At 40.3% G+C, this 20,619-nt stretch overlaps 1 protein-coding gene and 1 long non-coding RNA gene across 3 annotated transcripts in view; one reads left to right on the forward strand and one right to left on the reverse strand.

Moving 5' to 3' along the window:
* The window catches only part of LOC129413382 (transmembrane protein 132C), a 326,965-nt gene that overhangs the window by 228,767 nt on the left and 77,579 nt on the right, over window positions 1-20,619 (reverse strand). For both annotated transcript variants that reach the window (XM_055167095.2, XM_055167094.2), the window contains exon 2: window positions 10,345-11,233. In XM_055167095.2, coding sequence (XP_055023070.2) covers window positions 10,345-11,111 — 767 coding nt within the window. In that variant the 5' untranslated portion in view covers window positions 11,112-11,233. The remainder of the gene's footprint in view (window positions 1-10,344; window positions 11,234-20,619) is intronic.
* Window positions 5,174-6,650, forward strand: LOC141363938 (uncharacterized). Its single transcript, XR_012369634.1, has 2 exons — window positions 5,174-5,432; window positions 5,899-6,650. It is a non-coding gene; the product is annotated as an uncharacterized lncRNA (long non-coding RNA).

Below are 20,619 nucleotides of genomic sequence, written 5' to 3' on the forward strand. Positions count from 1 at the left end.
ACGAACATGTCTGGATGTAGAAAAAGCCTACTCTGACATCTAACAATGCCCTAATGTTGTTGAATTCAGTTTCAAAATACATGTTTGTAGAAAAAGCCTATTGTACAATGCACTGATGATTTTGTTATGCAGTTTCAAAATACAACATGAATATGTTTAAATGTAGAAAAATTTAGTCATCATCACTGTTATATCTCCGGCCCCTCATTTAAGATACTTTTTATGAACTGGCCCCCACGACAAACTAATTGAATAGCCCTGCCATAATGATTACACTCTGAGTCACGAGTCAAACGGTCCAACCCCCGTGTCTCTACGATGTTCTGATGCGGAGATATAAGGCTTTGTTTACTCTGTTGCTAGGGTACTGTATTTGGTTGCTAGGGGAAAAATTTGCATCCCATAGTGATTACACGCAGAGTCAATAGTCAAAGGGTCCAACCCCCGTGTCTCTACGATGTTCTGATGCGGAGATATAAGGCTTTGTTTACTCTGTTGCTAGGGTACTGTATTTGGTTGCTAGGGAAAAAAATTGCATCCCATAGTGATTACACTCTGAGTCACGAGTCAAATGGTCCAACCCCCGTGTCTCTACAATGTTCTGATGCGGAGATATAAGGCTTTGTTTACTCTGTTGCTAGGGTACTGTATTTGGTTGCTAGGGAAAAAATTGGCATCCCATAGTGATTACACGCCGAGTCATGAGTCAAACGGTCCAACCCCCGTGTCTCTACGATGTTCTGATGCCGAGATATAAGGCTTTGTTTACTCTGTTGCTAGGGTACTGTATTTGGTTGCTAGGGAAAAAATTGGCATCCCATAGTGATTACACTCTGAGTCACGAGTCAAATGGTCCAACACCCGTGTTTCTACGATGTTCTGATGCGGAGATATAAGGCTTTGTTTACTCTGTTGCTAGGGTACTGTATTTGGTTGCTAGGGAAAAAATTGGCATCCCATAATGATTACACTCTGAGTCACGAGTCAAACGGTCCAACCCCCGTGTCTCTACGATGTTCTGATGCGGAGATATAAGGCTTTGTTTACTCTGTTGCTAGGGTACTGTATTTGGTTGCTAGGGAAAAAATGGGCATCCCATAATGATAACACTCTGAGTCATGAGTCAAACGGTCCAACCCCCGTGTCTCTACGATGTTCTGATGCGGAGATATAAGGCTTTGTTTACTCTGTTGCTAGGGTACTGTATTTGGTTGTAAGGGGAAAAAATTGGCATCCCATAATGATTACACTCTGAGTCACGAGTCAAACGGTCCAACCCCCGTGTCTCTACGATGTTCTGATGCGGAGATATAAGGCTTTGTTTACTCTGTTGCTAGGGTACTGTATTTGGTTGCTAGGGAAAAAATGGGCATCCCATAATGATTACACTCTGAGTCATGAGTCAAACGGTCCAACCCCCGTGTCTCTACGATGTTCTGATGCGAAGATATAAGGCTTTGTTTTCTCTGTTGCTAGGGTACTGTATTTGGTTGCTAGGGAAAAAACTGGCATCCCATAGTGATTACACGCTGAGTCACAAGTCAAACGGTCCAACCCCCGTGTCTCTACGATGTTCTGATGCGGAGATATAAGGCTTTGAATACTCTGTTGCTAGGGTACTGTATTTGGTTGCTAGGGAAAAAATTGGCATCCCATAATGATTACACTCCGAGTCACGAGTCAAACGGTCCAACCCCGTGTCTCTACGATGTTCTGATGCGGAGATATAAGGCTTTGTTTACTCTGTTGCTAGGGAGCTGTATTTGGTTGCTAGGGAAAAAAATTGGCATCCCATAATGATTACACTCCGAGTCACGAGTCAAACGGTCCAACCCCCTTGTCTCTACGATGTTCTGATGCGGAGATATAAGGCTTTGTTTACTCTGTTGCTAGGGTACTGTATTTGGTTGCTAGGGAAAAAATTTGCATCCCATAGTGATTACACTCTGAGTCACAAGTCAAACGGTCCAACGCCCGTGTCTCTACGATGTTCTGATGCGGAGATATAAGGCTTTGTTTACTCTGTTGCTAGGGTACTGTATTTGGTTGCTAGGGGAAAAAATTGCATCCCATAGTGATTACACTCTGAGTCACAAGTCAAATGGTCCAACCCCCGTGTCTCTACGATGTTCTGATGCGGAGATATAAGGCTTTGTTTACTCTGTTGCTAGGGTACTGTATTTGGTTGCTAGGGAAAAAATTGGCATCCCATAGTGATTACACGCCGAGTCATGAGTCAAACGGTCCAACCCCCGTGTCTCTACGATGTTCTGATGCCGAGATATAAGGCTTTGTTTACTCTGTTGCTAGGGTACTGTATTTGGTTGCTAGGGAAAAAATTGGCATCCCATAGTGATTACACTCTGAGTCACGAGTCAAACGGTCCAACCCCCGTGTCTCTACGATGTTCTGATGCTGAGATATAAGGCTTTGTTTACTCTGTTGCTAGGGTACTGTATTTGGTTGCTAGGGAAAAATTGGCAACCCATAATGATTACACTCCGAGTCACGAGTCAAACGGTCCAACCCCCGTGTCTCTACGATGTTCTGATGCGGAGATATAAGGCTTTGTTTACTCTGTTGCTAGGGTACTGTATTTGGTTGCTAGGGAAAAAATTGGCATCCCATAATGATTACACTCTGAGTCATGAGTCAAACGGTCCAACCCCCGTGTCTCTACGATGTTCAGATGCCGAGATATAACTGTTTGAATTTTGTGTTGCTAGGGTGCTCAAAAGTGGTTGCTAGGGGCGTGGCTTATACCTATGTAAGTATCCTGAGAGACTGATTGGATGTCTGAGTAAAATGAGTCCACCCCCATGTCTCTATGACACTGTGGTGCAAAGATATCCATCTGGGCATTTTATAATGGCAGTCTATGGGAGATGTTGCTAGGGTGCCCAAAATTGTTGCTAGGGGCGTGGCTTAATAGCTCTGGGATGATCCTGAGAGACTGATTGGATGCCCGAGTAAAATGAGCCCACCCACTTATCTCTACGACACTGTAAAGCAAAGATATCCATCTGGAACTGTTTTGTTCCCTTATATGGGCATGTTTCCTGCCCCATTATAAGTCAATGGGAATTTTCGGGTGCCTCTTACACCCCAGGGGTACAACTTACACCCCATTGTGATCTATGTTCTTACAGAGTCTACCACCCTCTTCAAATGTTGTAACCCACATGTTTCTATAAAATCCTCGAGCGGAGCTATGACCCGTCAAAGTAGGGCGCAATGTTAAGTCAATGGGATTTTTCGGGTGGTTTTTCGCCCCCCTTTCGGAAATCCTGCACCCGATCGCTTATAAAAGTCATAGCAGACGTGTCCTCAACAAGCCGGTCGTTTTGAGCCCTATTTCATTGGTCTACGACAAACCGTGCGGGACGAGTTACGCGCCGAAAAAGTGTCCAGATATAAGAATAAATAAATAAATAATAATAAGTATGAGCAATAGTAATAGTGATGCTTTGCATAAATGCAAGCACCACTAATAATAATAAGTATGAGAGATAATAATAGTGATGCCTTGCATAAATGCAAGCACCACTAATAATAAGTTTAAAAGCAATAACAGTATGTTGGCTTTGTCAAGCCAACATAACTAGATAGGTACATTTCCTGAAGAAAATGTGAAGTGGTGCTTGCCGTGGCAAAATTTGGGGACAGTATATGATTATACTTCCAGTCACGAGTAAAACGATCCAAACCCCGTGTCTCTCCAATGTTCTGATGCGGAGATATAAGGCTTTGTTTGCTCTGTTGCTAGGGTACTGTATTTGGTTGCTAGGGAAAAATTTGGCATCCCATAATGATTACACTCCGAGTCACGAGTCAAACGGTCCAACCCCCGTGTCTCTACGATGTTCTGATGCGGAGATATAAGGCTTTGTTTACTCTGTTGCTAGGGTACTGTATATGGTTGCTAGGGAAAAAATTGGCATCCCATAATGATTACACTCCGAGTCACGAGTCAAACGGTCCAACCCCCGTGTCTCTACGATGTTCTGCTGCGGAGATATAAGGCTTTGTTTACTCTGTTGCTAGGGTACTGTATTTGGTTGCTAGGGAAAAAATTGGCATCCCATAGTGATTACACTCCGAGTCACGAGTCAAACGGTCCAACCCCCGTGTCTCTACGATGTTCTGATGCGGAGATATAAGGCTTTGTTTACTCTGTTGCTAGGGTACTGTATTTGGTTGCTAGGGAAAAAAATGGCATCCCATAATGATTACACTCCGAGTCACGAGTCAAACGGTCCAACCCCCGTGTCTCTACGATGTTCTGATGCGGAGATATAAGGCTTTGTTTACTCTGTTGCTAGGGTACTGTATTTGGTTGCTAGGGAAAAAATTGGCATCCCATAATGATTACACTACGAGTCACGAGTCAAACGGTCCAACCCCCGTGTCTCTACGATGTTCTGATGCGGAGATATAAGGCTTTGTTTACTCTGTTGCTAGGGTACTGTATTTGGTTGCTAGGGAAAAAAATGACATCCCATAATGATTACACTCCGAGTCACGAGTCAAACGGTCCAACCCCCATGTCTCTACGATGTACTGATGCGGAGATATAAGGCTTTGTTTACTCTGTTGCTAGGGTACTGTATTTGGTTGCTAGGGAAAAAATTGGCATCCCATAATGATTACACTCTGAGTCACTAGTCAAACGGTCCAACCCCCGTGTCTCTACGATGTTCTGATGCGGAGATATAAGGCTTTGTTTACTCTGTTGCTAGGGTACTGTATTTGGTTGCTAGGGAAAAAATGGCATCCCATAATGATTACACTCTGAGTCACGAGTCCAACGGTCCAACCCCCGTGTCTCTACGATGTTCGGATGCCGAGATATAACTGTTTGAATTTTATGTTGCTAGGGTGCTCAAAAGTGGTTGCTAGGGGCGTGGCCTAATACCTATGTAAGGATCCTGAGAGACTGATTGGATGCCTGAGTAAAATGAGCCCACCCCCATGTCTCTATGACACTGTGGCGCAAAGATATCCATCTGGGCATTTTATAATGGCAGTCTATGGGAGATGTTGCTAGGGTGCCCAAAATTGTTGCTAGGGGCGTGGCTTAATAGCTCTGGGATGATCCTGAGAGACTGATTGGATGCCCGAGTAAAATGAGCCCACCCACTTATCTCTACGACACTGTACAGCAAAGATATTCACCTTATTTTTCACGACAACAAGGGCGGCGCCATTTCGCTCATTTTGTCAACGTTCTTCCGGCCGCATAGACGATGAGCAGCTGAGGCAGTGACTGAAGGCGACGCGTTAAGCTTAAAAAGCTCACTTGAGCGCATTTATGTTTCTTTCTTACCAATTTTAAGCCAACTGAGGAACACCCTTATCCCAAGTAATGGTTCGACTACGATGTTCCGGTAACTTTAAACCACGCCGGGTGTTGAAAAGGTGGCCAGTTTCAGGTAAGCTATCTTAGCTAACTTTGTGCTCGTTTCGCCTAAAGTTAGATTTGTGAAGTCCGTTCTACAAATACACTTAAGATCAATAACGTTAGTTTATAAAATGCAACTATTTGAATGGTTTTAATTGTCCACCTATATTTTTATATTTACGATAGTACAACGAGATATTATAGTACATTGCATTCTTACAGTAGCCCACGTGACGTGATTCCTAAGTTACTGACATTTCAGATGCTAGAATGTCAGTTCATTTCTCATTCAGATATTGATAATGACCTATTAAACAACGTATTATTTAACACTGAAGTTAAAGGTTGTGTGTATAATGTTACTGTCTCTATTTAATGGATCTCTCTCTTACACACTGTTCTGTTTAAGTATGGGTGCCATTTATATATTAATTCTCATGATGCAAGTTTATTTTAATACTAACATAAAAATGTTTATGGTTATATTGCTTTCACAGATGCATTGATGTGTAGTGATGCAGTGGACAACTGTGAGGATGGATGATACAATCAACATGTTCCTAAACTGTGATGCAGAAACACAATGGGAGGATCCATCCGTCTCTGACCACAACTACACTTTAAAATCACAACTCAACCTGAAGCAACCTACATCTGATATGGGAAAACAATGGTGCAGTTTCCCGGACAGGGCTTATCCTGGTCCCAGGCTAAAATGCATATTTGAGCTACAATAATTTAAAAACACCTTTTACTGACATACCTCAACATATATGAGTGCCATTGTTTTGTCACAAGATGCGCACCAGTCTTGTTTTTTTGTAGGGTTTGTTTGTAAAAACTAAAATGTCCTAATATAATTAAATCCTAGTCCTGTAAACCCTGTCCGAGAAACTGCTTCAATGTGTTGAGCTGGCACAAATGTACATATCTCTGCATATCTCTTTGTGTCAGCTTTACAGAGGGTTGATATTGCATCCATTACACAGTCGCCAAGCACTTTACCAGTACATACACCAACAGCTTCCAGATAAACACTTGGGATCAGCTCCTGATGACTCCGATAAAGCTGTGTCTTAATTTATTGCAGGGTGGTCTTGCTTTACCTGTTGTAAAGTTACATTAAACCTTCAAATGTGATCAGATGTCATGCAGTGATATTAAACATTTACAGTCTGATCAGATGTTGTATTAAACCTTTACAATGTGATCAGATGTTGTGCAATTATATTAAACCTTTACAATGTGATCAGATGTTGTGCATTTATATTAAACCTTTACAATGTGATCAGATGTTGTGCAATTATATTAAACCTTTACAATGTGATCAGATGTTGTTCAGTTATATTAAACCTTTACAATGTGATCAGATGTTGTGCAGTTAAGTTATATTAAACATTCACAGTGTGATCAGATGTTGTGCATTTATATTAAACCTTTACAATATGATCAGATGTTGTGCAGTTATATTAAACATTTACTATGTGATCAGATGTAACCTGCCATGCAGTTATATAAACCTTTACAGTGTTATCAGATATTATCTGTAAGGAATTTCTTAAATCATATGTGAGCTTTGTAGATTCCACTTAAAAGGATTTAAGTCTGATTTGAAGGAATACGTGTTGGCAAGTTTGCAAATGAATTCTATCATGGTACCACATAAAAACGAAATAGTTATTGGACTGGCTTAGGTGCACATTTGCTTTAAAAAAGACGAAATCACTGTGTAAATATTGGTAGGCATAAGTACTTTAATAATTTCCAATGCTGATCCATCAACTCCTGACAGGACGAGGTAATTAAATATGCCAGGTTACTTGCCGCGGCCGCTTCATATCGTCTAACCACGAGACGATTGATGGGACAATATAAGACTATCCGAGCGTCGTATGAAGTTTTAACCGTGCTCCTAATTTAAAACATTTACAGCAGTAGTGATATTTGTCATTTCGCTAAAGTTATAGTGAACTACAAACGATCTTCTAACCACCAAACTAACCACCGAATGCACTGTGCCATATTAGCAGCGGAAGTCGGTTGACAAAATGCGGAAGAGCGAAGAATTAAAAAGGGGCGTGGCGGAATAAGGTGAATACCATCTGGAACTGTTTTATTCCCTTATATGGGCATGTTTCCTGCCCCATTATAAGTCAATGGGAATTTTCGGGTGCCTCTTACACCCCAGGGGGACAACTTACACCCCAATGTGATGTATGTTCTTACAGAGTCTACCACCCTCTTCAAATGTTGTAACCCACATGTTTTTACAAAATCCTCGAACGGAGCTATGACCCGTCAAAGTTGGGCGCAATGTTAAGTCAATGGGATTTTTCGGGTGGTTTTTCGCCCCCCTTTCGAAAATCTTGCACCCGATCCCTTATAAAAGTCATAGCACACCTCTCCTCAATAAACCGGTAAATTTGAGCCCTCTTTCATGGGACTACGGCAAACCGTGCGGGACGAGTTAGGTGCCGAAAAAGTGTCCAGATATAAGAAGAAGAATAATAATAACCGAAAGCAATAATAATAGTGATGCTTTGCATAAATGCAAGCACCACTAATAATAAAAAGCCCAGTAACAACAGTACAGCGCATTTTCAATGCACTGTAATAAATGGTGAAAAACTATTTTGCTCATTGTCAGTTCATATTTGCTAATGCATTAATGTTAACAACAAATACAACCTAATTGTTACCAAAGACAGTATGTTCATTTGGAAAAAAAAAATTTAAGCATTATTTAAGCATCATCCATACCAACACATTATCATATATGTACAGTATATAATGTACACACAGAGAAAGCATCATTTAAATAAAGTATCAATTAGCACCATTAGAACCTGACGGATGTGAGATTATGACTCCAAAGTGACTACTAATCTGCCTTTTCACTACAACACACCAACAATTCAGTAAGTCTCGAGCACAAAGTTTGTTTTTATTTCCATAAAAGAAAACACATGCTTGAGGTCATCATAATGGATTATATACATCCACATAAAATCTTATGTTCTCCAACATCAGCTAGTTGTCATTTTGCAAGTGCCCCCGTAGCTTGCGTGCCCATGCAGTGTTGACAAATTGCCTTGACCCTTTGTCAGTTGGTGTCTAATATGGTTAATAACGTTGTCACCCGCTGTGATTACATTCGTACAAGTGTGCAGTCATTAAGCTAATGGAGCCGTATACTAATTGATGACATCCTCATTTGCATTGTGTGTTAATTACCTAAATCACGCATCTGCAAATTCTCATTAGTGCCTGTAGTTTCTATTTTCACCTGAAAATAAAGATGCCTTTCTGCTTGCTATGGTAAACAAAGAGCAAAGTTAATTTAAGTAAAGTAACCAAGAGTTTATAACGCATCTCCGGCACACGAGCATGAATTAATCAAAACTGTTTCAAGAGCCGAATGATTATGCTGAAGAATATACAGTACGCACCCACACATGGTGATCTAAGAAGAGCAGAGACTTATAATTGAGCTATATATGATTAACACAATAGGAAAAAACTAAAGTAAAAATGCTTTTGTGAAGATGATTAGCTGCAAAACTAATTGCTGTTTAACATTGCTAATATGCTACAACTTTAAAGTGGGCCTACTGATGCTTTTTGTGCTATTACAAAAATAGCACCAATCATACTGTAACTACTGTAAGCTGTACAGTACTTACAGTGCTACCCATTAAAACAATCTCTTTAATATTTAAAATATCGCTCATAGACAGCAATACAGTTAAAAGGAGAGCAAATGGAAAGGTTTACTTAAATGGAGAGATCACGCAAAAATGCAGTTTTTCAAGTGTTGTTTTGGGTTTTCTGCCCTGCTAAAAAAACAATAGACACCATCACAGAAAATATATTGGTTTAATTGGGAATTTTATTGGTTTTAATAGAATATGGCCCAAAACACACTACAGTGTATTGTTTTTTGGTCTCTAATGGTATGTATTGGTTCTATATATTAGTTCTAATGGAATATTGCCCAAAAAACACTACAGTGTAGTGGTTTTAATGGTAAGCTAATGGTTCTTATTGGTATATTAATGGAAACCATTAGAATTTCTGTAATGGTTTTATTGTTTTTTTCAGCGGAGTGGTTACTATGGGAGTGTTAAACAAATATTTACACTCGACTTTAGGGTTGTAACGGTATGAAATTTTCACGGTATGATAATCGTCTCAGAAACTATCACGATGTTCATGGTTTCACGGTATATGTGAGAGAGAGAGAGGTTACCAGCGTTCACATGTAAACAAAGCAGACATGTGCGCTTATAAACAGCGATTTATCTGGCATTATACTGAGATTAAACAACAAGAAAATGCCATCAAGACTTTTCTCAAGAAAGTTCACTTCAGAGGTGCATTTATATAACAGCTTTGGGGCTGAAAACAGATCGGTTGAAAATTAAACGCACATCCGTTTCCGAATTATGGCCGATTTTCATGACTAGATTTCGGGATTCCCTCTGCATCACGGAAATAATACTGCTTTAAATTATAAACAAAACACATCTTTATCTGCACCGAGGGATGTGTTTGCGAATATCCCTACTGAAAAATCAAGCTAAGACCAACATTAGCTATTAAGGTGGTTTACACTGGTCCTCCCAGCCTGACAAAGCTGGTTATGCTGGTGGGCCAGCTGGTCTTCCAGCCTGACCAGCTAAGTCCAGCTAGACCAGCTTAAAAAGTGACCAAAACACAGCTAGACCTAGACGGTACTCTGGTTTCCTCCCACAAAATCTACAAAAGCAATCTTAAGAGAAACATCTGAGACTAACTGGATACTTTAATAAAACACATATGAGAACTCTGAAGAAGAAACCTCTGAGCGATAACATTACTGTAAACACCTTGAAATGGTCCTGTGTGCTAATACAGCAAAGCTTCATTCGCAATTCTTGCGCAAGTAAACCACTCGGTCTTACCTGAGAGTGAACATTTCCACAGGTGAGTATGGCGAGGCAGCGACGTAAGCTGACACAGTATCCCTGTGCCGAATCGGCTCGGATGGCACCAACACTGCAAAATTTCCATCCATGCGGTGTTCCGATAATTCCGGAGCAGACTGAGTTTGGAACAATCGTATGCTCCCAATCCGCCTCATGGGTGTAGAGTTCGGTGACCCAAACAATCCTTCCTGATCTGATTGATCAGCATCCCTGACTCCTAACTCCTCATTAAGACAACCATCATTTTCCACGGCCCGAAGGCTGTAGTAGAGCTCCACTGGCGTTCCCTCAGAAGTATCTGGACCCCTCTGACGTCCAGGGACGACGCTTGGAGGCGCAAACCACCCGGAAAGAGGTTCGAGCTCCGCGACGCAGACGCCCAGCTCTCCTCTCAACCTGCAACTCCCCCGGACCTCTTGGGTTTCATGAAAGGCGAACATCCGTACGCAAGGCAGCTTATCCACTGTGCTGTAGTCATCCCAGTCTCTTCCGGCTATGTAAAACAAAACCTGAACTTTGGGTTTGTTCAGGTAAATCCTTTCATTGAGGACAAAAGTCTGCACTTTCCAGTTGTAGGTGAAAAGAGTTGAAGAGGTCACAAATGAGCCAGGCATCTGCAGGAGGTCCAGAGGAACCGGCTCTTCTACGGAGAGGCTTCCATAAGTGGCATTGATAATTGGAAGTTTCCTGGCCTGGTGGATAAAGAAAAGCTCAGTTCTGGACAGGAAGCTCGAGTTACGCATGAAGTCCTGTGTGGCCTCCTTGAGAAAAAATGAGGACTCTGTGTTGAGGAGCTGGTAATTGACAGGCAGGTACGTAGGGGAGGCGTAGCGTTGTAGATTTTCCAGGATACGACAATCTGTAACTAAAATAGGAAAGAGGTGTCAGAAACAACTGAAATAGATGGGTTTTGTGTGTGTGTGTGTGTGTGTGTGTGTGTGTGTGTGTGTGTGTGTGTGTGTGTGTGTGTGCATTACATGGGTCAAATTCAATAACATTTGAGAAAAAATAGAGAAAACTGTATGTTTGTGCTCCCATACAGTTCAGTGGTAGAGCATTGCATTAGCAGCCCAAAAGGTCATGGGTTTGAACCCAGGGAACACATGTTGATAAAAAAATATACCTTGTAATGCACTGTACTGTAAGTGACTTTGGATAAAAGCGTTTGCCAAATGCGTAAATGTAAACAGGGTTTAAGTTAATGTTTGTTTTTTGATGCGTCTCCTATGCACTTTTGATTCAATTCATATTTATTTGTATTACAATGCATTGTTTTAAAGCTGATTCAAAATGATAACTACTATATGTACCCTAATCCTAATGTTTCTACATTCTGAGAAAAAAAGGTACAAAGCTGTGACTGGAATGGTACCCTTTCAACAAGTAGGGGAGAGTGGGGCACAACCTAACGCTTTTTGGTTTTGGCTCAATCATTGAAAAAATATTTAAGTTTGATTCATTATATTTTTACACAAGCAACACACACATCTCAGCTACAAATTAACATTTGAAGTTTGTTTCTAGTACTTACCATTCTTGGACAATTACACCAAACATGAAGTGCAAACGTTACAACTTACCCCATAGGTGGGCTTAATATAACAGGCAGGGGGTTAGTTGTAACACTTGTTAAAAGTTTTTGAAGGCAAATATTTCAATACTATTTTGTCTATATACTTGAAGTGGATAGTATTTATATATCTGTCTACAATGGACAGGTATCCACACTGTATTCATTCATCCAGCCCTTTTCTAACAATAGTTCAATTATAATTGTATACAAATGTCTAAATATGTGAGAAAACGCAGCAGAACTTTTTTTTATACGTGACCCAGTCTGTAATAACCATACTACAGTTTCAAAATCAAATTCTAAGGCTGTTTTCACATATGTTGTTGCGCACCGTGGTGCGGCCTCGGAGCGCACCAAAATACATTGTATCATTTTTCAGTTAGTGCGGTCCGTGTTCACATATACATATTTTTTACTTTACTTGAAATTTAAACGATGCACGTCTTTGTGAAGTTTCTTTGCTTTAACACGAAATTGCGTAGCTGTTCTATTAAAACCTTTCTCACGGAGCCGTTTGCTAAAAAGCCTGTAATGTCACTATTTGTGTGTGGAGGACAGCTATGCATTTATAAAATCATCAGCTCAAACGTCAAGGAGACAGCGAATCTCTCTGCAACGGACCAGATTGGCTTGTTTGTTGTTAACCCACAATATAACACCCGGCTCACGTCACAACGGAAGCCCAGTGGCTCAAACATGTGGAGAACTTCCTGTATTTGGTTCGGTCCGAGGTCCGGCAGTGTTCACACCACAGGTGGGTCGCCACAGAGTTCGGCAACAGCCGCTCCGAGTCCACCTGTTTAGAGCGGTCTCGGAGCGGCCGTTTAGTGCGCACCCGAGTGCGGCTGTTGTGTTCAAACTGACCCAAACGCACCGTACTCGGAGCGACACGTCATTTGGGCCGACCTAAACAGTGTATATGTGAAAACACCCTTAGATACATTCTTTTCATTATGGTTTCAATCTTTAATTTGACCTTATTTAATCAATATTAAAGCGTAACTAAACCCCTGACTCCGCCCACTGTTAATATTTGAAAAATGCAAGAAAAGTGGGCAGATCCCAACGGAGATAGAGGGGATGGACTAAGCTCGTACCAAGTGTGTGGTGAGATCGTAACAAGGGCGTGGTGAGCTTTAACCTGCTTACGTCACAAGTTATTTTTTGGACCCAACATCCAATAGGAAAATTCAACTGCAGTAGCCACCGTTCAACCTGAAGAGGGCAGCACTTAGATGTTTTTACACATTATAATGTAGTATTGAAACACTTTATATCCAAATGTCAAAAAACTTACTAAAATCAATGAACAGCACTAATAAAGCCCCATTTTTACAGATCATTAACTAAAAAAAGTTGGTTTAAGGTTTAGTTACTCTTTAAAGATATGAACAAAAATAAATTTGACACACGATTTTTGATAAGACAGGCACATTTATTTTGTTGGCAGCCAGCAATCATTCGTGTGTAGCCTATTTAAAACAACGGCAAGTATTACGCTAACGTTAGCGGTTTTCCTATCGTTAGTGCTGAGGGGTTAGTTGTAACACAACGTTACAATGAACCTGCTGGGTGAAAATATTTCAAGCCCACTAAAAAAAGTTGCTAAGAGCTGCAGACATATTTCAAAATGATGCTTTGTTTTAGTCAATATAAGACTTTAATATGACATAGCATTGGATATGGTATCATACACATCCAACTTAGAAACCGAAAAAAAACATATGATGAAAAAATGTACTTACATGCCACCAAAACACTTGTTCATCAATAACTCTCTGGAAAACATACATTTCCAATAATTTGCGAGAGATCGTCTTTAGGCAGGGTGAAAAAATAGCGGAAAAACAAAATGCTCAACTTTGTACAACAATGTCCGTGTTACCAACTAAGTTTTTGTCACGCGCACCCCTACACTGTTGAATGTAACAAGTGCTGCATATCATTACCTCAAATGTACATATTGGTACCTCATAGGTACATACTGGTACCTATATATAGGTACATATCTGTACCTAAAAGTACATATTAGAACCTTTTTAAAAGGTAACATCCCAATGACAGCTTTTGTTCCTTTTTTTTCTGACAGTATACAGGCGATGAAGGTCATATATAATAGAGATCTTCATCTTAATGCTTCTGAAATGATCCAACCATGTGATTTCTGAAATTGGAGTGTCCATTACCTAGTTAACACTTGTTGCTAATGCAGCACTTATCTGCCCTAAAGCTGGTAAAACCTTTTGGGTTTATATCTTTTTTGCATAAAAACAAAGCTATATTCATTTTCTGTTTTGAGCTTTCACGTTCCTGCGCTGCATCACGATGAAATCATAAAGATGAAATCAGGTTTCTGTGTGTGAAAGATCTAAAGTACCTCTCAAAGCAATAAAAAAACATAAGTGAATACAGGAACTTTAATGACCACCTGATTTTAGCCTTGCTTACATGTGTTTAGTTATTCTTTCAGAGGACTGATCTAGATTCTCGGTTTGTTACTGAATCATAAAATAAAAGGCAATGTTATTTTCAGAGCAGGCGCTGGTTGTATTTTGTATGATGTTTGTTGTGCTGTTTGTGGTAGACAGCACTGACTGTGGCATGTTATTATAACCACAATAGAAAAGCCTTCAGCAGAAACATTGATTTTACTTCACAGGCAGACAGTAATATGGAGACTGATAAGACATGTTGATATGATGATACATACCAAAATAGACAAAGGTAGAATGAATGAATACATTTATGAACCAGTTATAGCCTATATCGCACATGACATGTACATAATACAACATATCTATTGAACATAATTAAGAACAAATCTTTCATTTGCTTATTATTTTCATGAGCTGTCTCTATTATTTAATAAAATGACCTCAAAGGATTATGAATGTCGGGCTGTTGAGAATTCAGGAGACAACTGTGATTTGTCATACTTTACAACAGGGACTGTATAGCATCTCTCTCTAATGCTGACACCTGAATCAGCTCTTTATAATGTCAACGATAGACTCGACTGCACTATACGCCTGGATAATAATGTTTATCTCCATCATTTTATCAACATACATTAATAAACCGCTGCTGCCACAATCACTATATGTAAACAAACATCTATTTAAAATAACATTTCATTTAGCACCTGCTGGAAACACTGCATCTTACTATATATACAGTATTGTCTTTTTGCTAAATGTCCACAAATGTGCCTGTATACTCGATTATTGTTTACTGCTTTTTAAAGTAAACCCAGAGATCTTTTAGCTCAGTTGGCAGAGCATTACATTCACGGGTCACAGGATTCCCAAAGAACACATTCTTATATAATATATTCTTCGAAAGCACACTTTCCTAAAAGCTTCTGCAAACTGTATATGCTCTTGAATCGTGTTCTCAAGTTTAAATTCACTTCGCAAATGTCATCGCACATCTTTGTATCCAACCTTTGTTTTAACATCATATCCAAATCAATGGTTAAGTGGTCTTTGACCTTAAAACTGAGGACAAGCTGTACTGTGATTAGTCTCCTCACTTTCTCTGTTTTCACCGAGCAGGAAGCAATGAATGGCCTCCTTGTAAATCAAAGAGAATAAATTACGACTCATTCAGGAGGATTTGTTATGCATACACATGCGCGACAAACACAGCTGAAAAGAAGAGCTTTAAAAGGGACATGAGGTCAAACAACCTTGCAAAACAAAACTGTAAAAATGCTAAATATTAAATATCTGTTCATCTGGGTATGTGCAACTATTGTCTAGTATTTTTATTTTACCTTGTGTCTATTTCTTTTATAATGGATAGCTTTTATTTGATTTTAACTGTGCATTTTTCAAATAGTTCAAAGGACTGGAGTCAATTATTCCTCTTATACTACGGTTACCACAAACATTGCTCCGGTGGTTATTTAAGACTTTTGACAGGTCATGTGTGCGTTTTACAGAAAAACAATCAACACCCGTTAAACACTTCTCAACCAATCAGAATAAAGCATTCAACAGGCCTGTAATATAAAAATAACTAACTAAACTAAACTAAACTTAAAACTGCACAAAAATGTTTTCCTTTTAACTTCTTTATAACATTCATACATAGTGCCCAATGCAACTATTCTGGAGCATCTGGATTTTTGGTATTGCCAAGCTGGATCAATTTGTTGACATTAAGACTATCTAAAATGATCTATCACACCTCTAATAGAGGAATATGTTGCAGCATTAGGATGTTTAAGGTTATTAAATTAAAGTCCCTTTAGCGAAGCTGCACCATAAGGCGGCTATGTTTGCAGTGCCTCTGGGCAGTAGGGCCTAAAAAAAAAATTTGTTTGGTTCCGGTTTCCGACCGACCCTGCCAATTTATGTGCGACCCAAATTTATTTTATGAGCTTGGGGAAGAAATAATACACATTAAATAAATACACACATAAAAAAAATTTTGAGGCGAACTATAATTTACCTTTTAGTACAGCACCGTTTTTGTTAAGCACGCGTCCTCCAGCAACAAACCAGGCAGCTACACAGTCGTTAACACAATAGTTCACAGATCGTTGTCGCCACTTACAAAAGCACTGGTAAAGTGGTAATTTTTGGTGTGCATTCGAGCTGTTTCGTGCACAGCAACGTGATCTTTTGCCCCGCCGAAAGTTGTAAATTACAGACAAAAAAAGACGAGCTGAACAACGATATGCAAGTGGGCTTTTCTCTTCCAGAGAGCACAAACCAAGGCTCATTTTTGCTGGCAGTAAGTGAATTATAATATTTTAATTTATGGTATTATGACCAGGGCTTGACATTAACACCGCCAAACGCGGGTAAGATTTCGGCCGTAAGGCGGGTCTGTTTTCTTAAAAGTTATGCGAAATGATAAACAATACGCAATGCGACACTGGAAACTACAACTTCCATGAGCATTCTGCACCCAGAGCAACGCACAGAGATCTGTTGAGAGACGCGCACGCGATCAGCGGGGCGTTGCGGACCAAAGCGTCACCTTCCAGAGAGCGCGCGAGAGCTGATGGATTTGCGAATGCACAAGAGGACGCAGTCTGAGCGCATACACACTTCGGGAAAGATAAAACAATTGCATGGAAGTGATTTATTAGATATAAATTGCGTGCAAACTCTCAGGGCAAGAGCGAAGAGAAATTCAGCGCATCTGAATGCACACGAAATCAAAAGAAACCCGCCATCGAGAGGTTCGCGCATCATTTTAATGTAACAATTATGCACTACCGAAATTTGTCATTAAAAGTCTTAAATCACTTTTATCAGAAACCATTTAGCTTATAAAATACATCTGCATGACAGTAAAATTAATGTACATATCTTGACAGTATTTACTGCTGTTGTAAATAAATATTTAAAGTGGTTATCGATGGGTTTTGTGTTTATCTTTTCAGTTTAGAATTAGTGTTTCTTCTACACCCCTGTTCTACTTTTAATATATTTATTCAAAGTTAATCTATTTATGCCTTAATTACTAGCATGTTTTTCATGCATCTTATATGATCTATACTGATATACCAGCTATATACCAGCTAAATGTTGTCTTAATTCGGGTAGTCAGACTGCATTTGAAATTCAGTCTGCATCTAATTTAGCAAGTAAATTTGCTCGAATTAAAGTAATTTTAGGATGCCAAAGTCAAATTTAATCATATACAATTTAACTTTGGCTAGTACCTTTGAAAAACAACTAGCCACTTTGGCTGGTGAGCAAAAAAGTTAATGTCAAGCCCTGATTATGCTACAAAGAGTTCTACTTTTATACTTTAGCCACAGGCTCACGTAAGATATTTTTCATATCATACAGACAGATTCAACACCGGCCTCCACATATTGCGTTTCGTTATTTATTTATTTTTTTACTTTAAAACACGTAGTGTATTCGTTCAGCTGCATTTACTGCTCTCTCTCTCTCTCTCTCTCTCTCTCTCTCTCTCTCACACACACACACACACACACACACACACACACACACACACACACACACACACACACACACACACACAATTAAAAAGAGATAATCCGTGGAGATCCGTGGTTCCGCGCTGCGTGAGACAAACACGCAATATGGCCAAAGTCACCTCAAATATATCCGCTATTCAATTGAAATATTTAACAATTTCCTACCTATCCCTTGCTGCCACTGTAAAAAAAATAAAAAATAAAATAAAATAAATTCCCTACCGACCCATGACCTAAACTGACAACCAACCGGAACCAAACTTTTTTTTTTTTTATGCCTAATTTAGTCATGCAAGACTAAAGTCCTATCTACTTTAATAGGGACACATATCTCTAAATCATGTGCTAAAATCACTATTACACAACATATTTCTGATATCAGCTTTATCATAACTTTTGTTTCTTAATCTCACATTTTTTTTGTAATTTCAGCTCTGTGCATGTGCACAGGTTGGCAAGCACCTCACCCGACTCCCCCAGAGAATAGTCAGTCTTTGGCCCTGTCCCAAATGCCGCACTTCATGTGGACTTTCGGTCTCGTGGCCTTAAACTGCGCGTGCTTGCATAGTCTACGAGTTCGTAGGGTGGTCCATCTGTCATTTTTACAATCCGAAGTGTGCTCATCAGTGGCCCCTTTGCACCCTTTATGCCTTCGGTGAAGCCCACACTGCTGCAGGCTCCATGCACTTTACCAACCCAGAAGTCCTTGCAAAGAGCAATCAGACGACGGATGGGATGAGTTCACACTGATGGGCAACTTCTTTTCCTATTTCCGGCGTGATGCTCGAGTCTGTCCCAAAATACGACTCCGGTGCACCCTTGTGGACTCGCGGGTCAAGGGTCCCTAAAGTCTGCACAACATGATGCCATCAAAGTGTGGACATGATGCCATGATACTTTTAACTGGAAGGCGGGACTTTTGTGACCAGAGCAGCCATATTAGTGCGCACTCACATTAGGGCTAACCCAACCAAACCGTGCCCCACTGCAATTGTACCCCCCCTATCTACTCCCCCAAAAGCAGGCACTCACACTGTACTTTGAGCGATCCAAGCACAGTCGTGCTTTTGTCATTATGCTGTGTTCACACCAGCTGCGGTAGAGGCGTCAAGCGCCATTTGGGACAGGGCCATAAGCAATTGATGATTGTTTTTTAACTGGAAGGCGGGACTTTTGCCCCCAAAGGCAAGCACTCACACTGTACTTTGAGCGATCCGAGTACGGTCGCGCTTTTGTCATTATGCTGCGTTCACACCAGCCACGGTAGAGGTGTCAAGCGCTAGTGATTTCAATGTTAAGTCAATGTAAAGACGTGTTTATGCGTGTCTGGAGGTCCCGTGGACTAGAGGAGGTCCCACAAACTAGAAACGCATATGAGCCGTTTAGCGCAGTGCGGTAAACGCGAATCCGCCTTATTTGTGCATCTAGTTTGTGCGAATGATGCAAACTGATGCGAATCAGAACTCTAGTGGAAAATCGTGCCACGTTAACCAATCAGGAGCTTGCTCTAGGAGTAACATGATTACAGGAAGCGAGCGAAGACGTAGAAGCCCCTCCCATGATTCGAATTTCTGCGTGAATGTCTTGAATGACTAGAATTTCACATGCGAATGAAGTGAGTAAACTCAAAATGTTCAAGCGTCCAACAAGGTGAATAGTGCGTTTTCGCTGCCTCTACCGTGTGTTGTGTGAATACAGCATTAGGATGCGATTGTTTGAAGAAAGCAAGAAGTAAAGCACTCTCTTAACACTGGAACCCATTATAATGTTAAGTCTGAGTTTTTTAATCTGAGTCGTTTGGTGTGCGATTAACACACAGCCCTCTCACATCCCCACTCATATCGCTTAGTTGATCTGTCGCGTGTGCAGCTCAGACATTCATGTAACCTTGCTGTGCACATCAGAAAGTTTTATTGAAGGCAGATGAGTGGTTGCGCAATTGACATCTCTCCTTTTAAACTGCGCTCTGGTGTGATTTGCAATCAAACTGCGCGTTCTGCATTTGAGACCAAGAACGGCGCTCGAGCCCACCTCTGCAAGCTGCAACAATCAATGGGGTTACTTCACTAATCCAGGATATATCGCTTCCTTGACAATTATGTTACTAAGGCTGTGATTTATTGCATTGATTTCAGCCTCCATCTTTATTGTTTACAAATTTATTGTTGTTGCTTTGGCAGAAAAATAAATTTCCTTGTGAATTTCAGACATCACCATATATATCCCAGAAAGTAATGCAGATTTGCACACATATGGTTTAGACTGCATGCTTGGTCAGCAATCAAAAGCCATAGCCAGATGCTGCAGTCAGGTCCAGATGTTACTGGCTATTACTTTTCCACTTACAGCTACTTTAGGCACAGCAGATGACATGAAACATCCTTACAAACCAGAAGGCACAAGCACTACAATACGGATCTGCATACGGATACCTGCAAATGCAAAAAATAGCCTTTTTGGTCAAAAACCAATACAAGCTTTAATTTATGATTTACAAGCTTGAATGCTTTTAATTTCAAGAGTGCCGTGTTAAAAGAAGCTGTAATTGTTGCAAAAAGAAAGAAACCGTTAGAAAAGTAAAGAACGAACCCGTGCTTAAATGAAATTAGGAACATGACCGGCAACCTGAAAAAGGGAAGCCATTAATCAGAGGAGCTCTTTAAAGTGCTGTGTGCATGGCAGTAATTTCAGTGCGTGCGCAATATAAAGTCAT

Source organism: Misgurnus anguillicaudatus, chromosome 5, assembly GCF_027580225.2.
Source record: "Misgurnus anguillicaudatus chromosome 5, ASM2758022v2, whole genome shotgun sequence".
In the NCBI taxonomy this organism is placed as follows: Eukaryota; Metazoa; Chordata; class Actinopteri; order Cypriniformes; family Cobitidae; genus Misgurnus; species Misgurnus anguillicaudatus.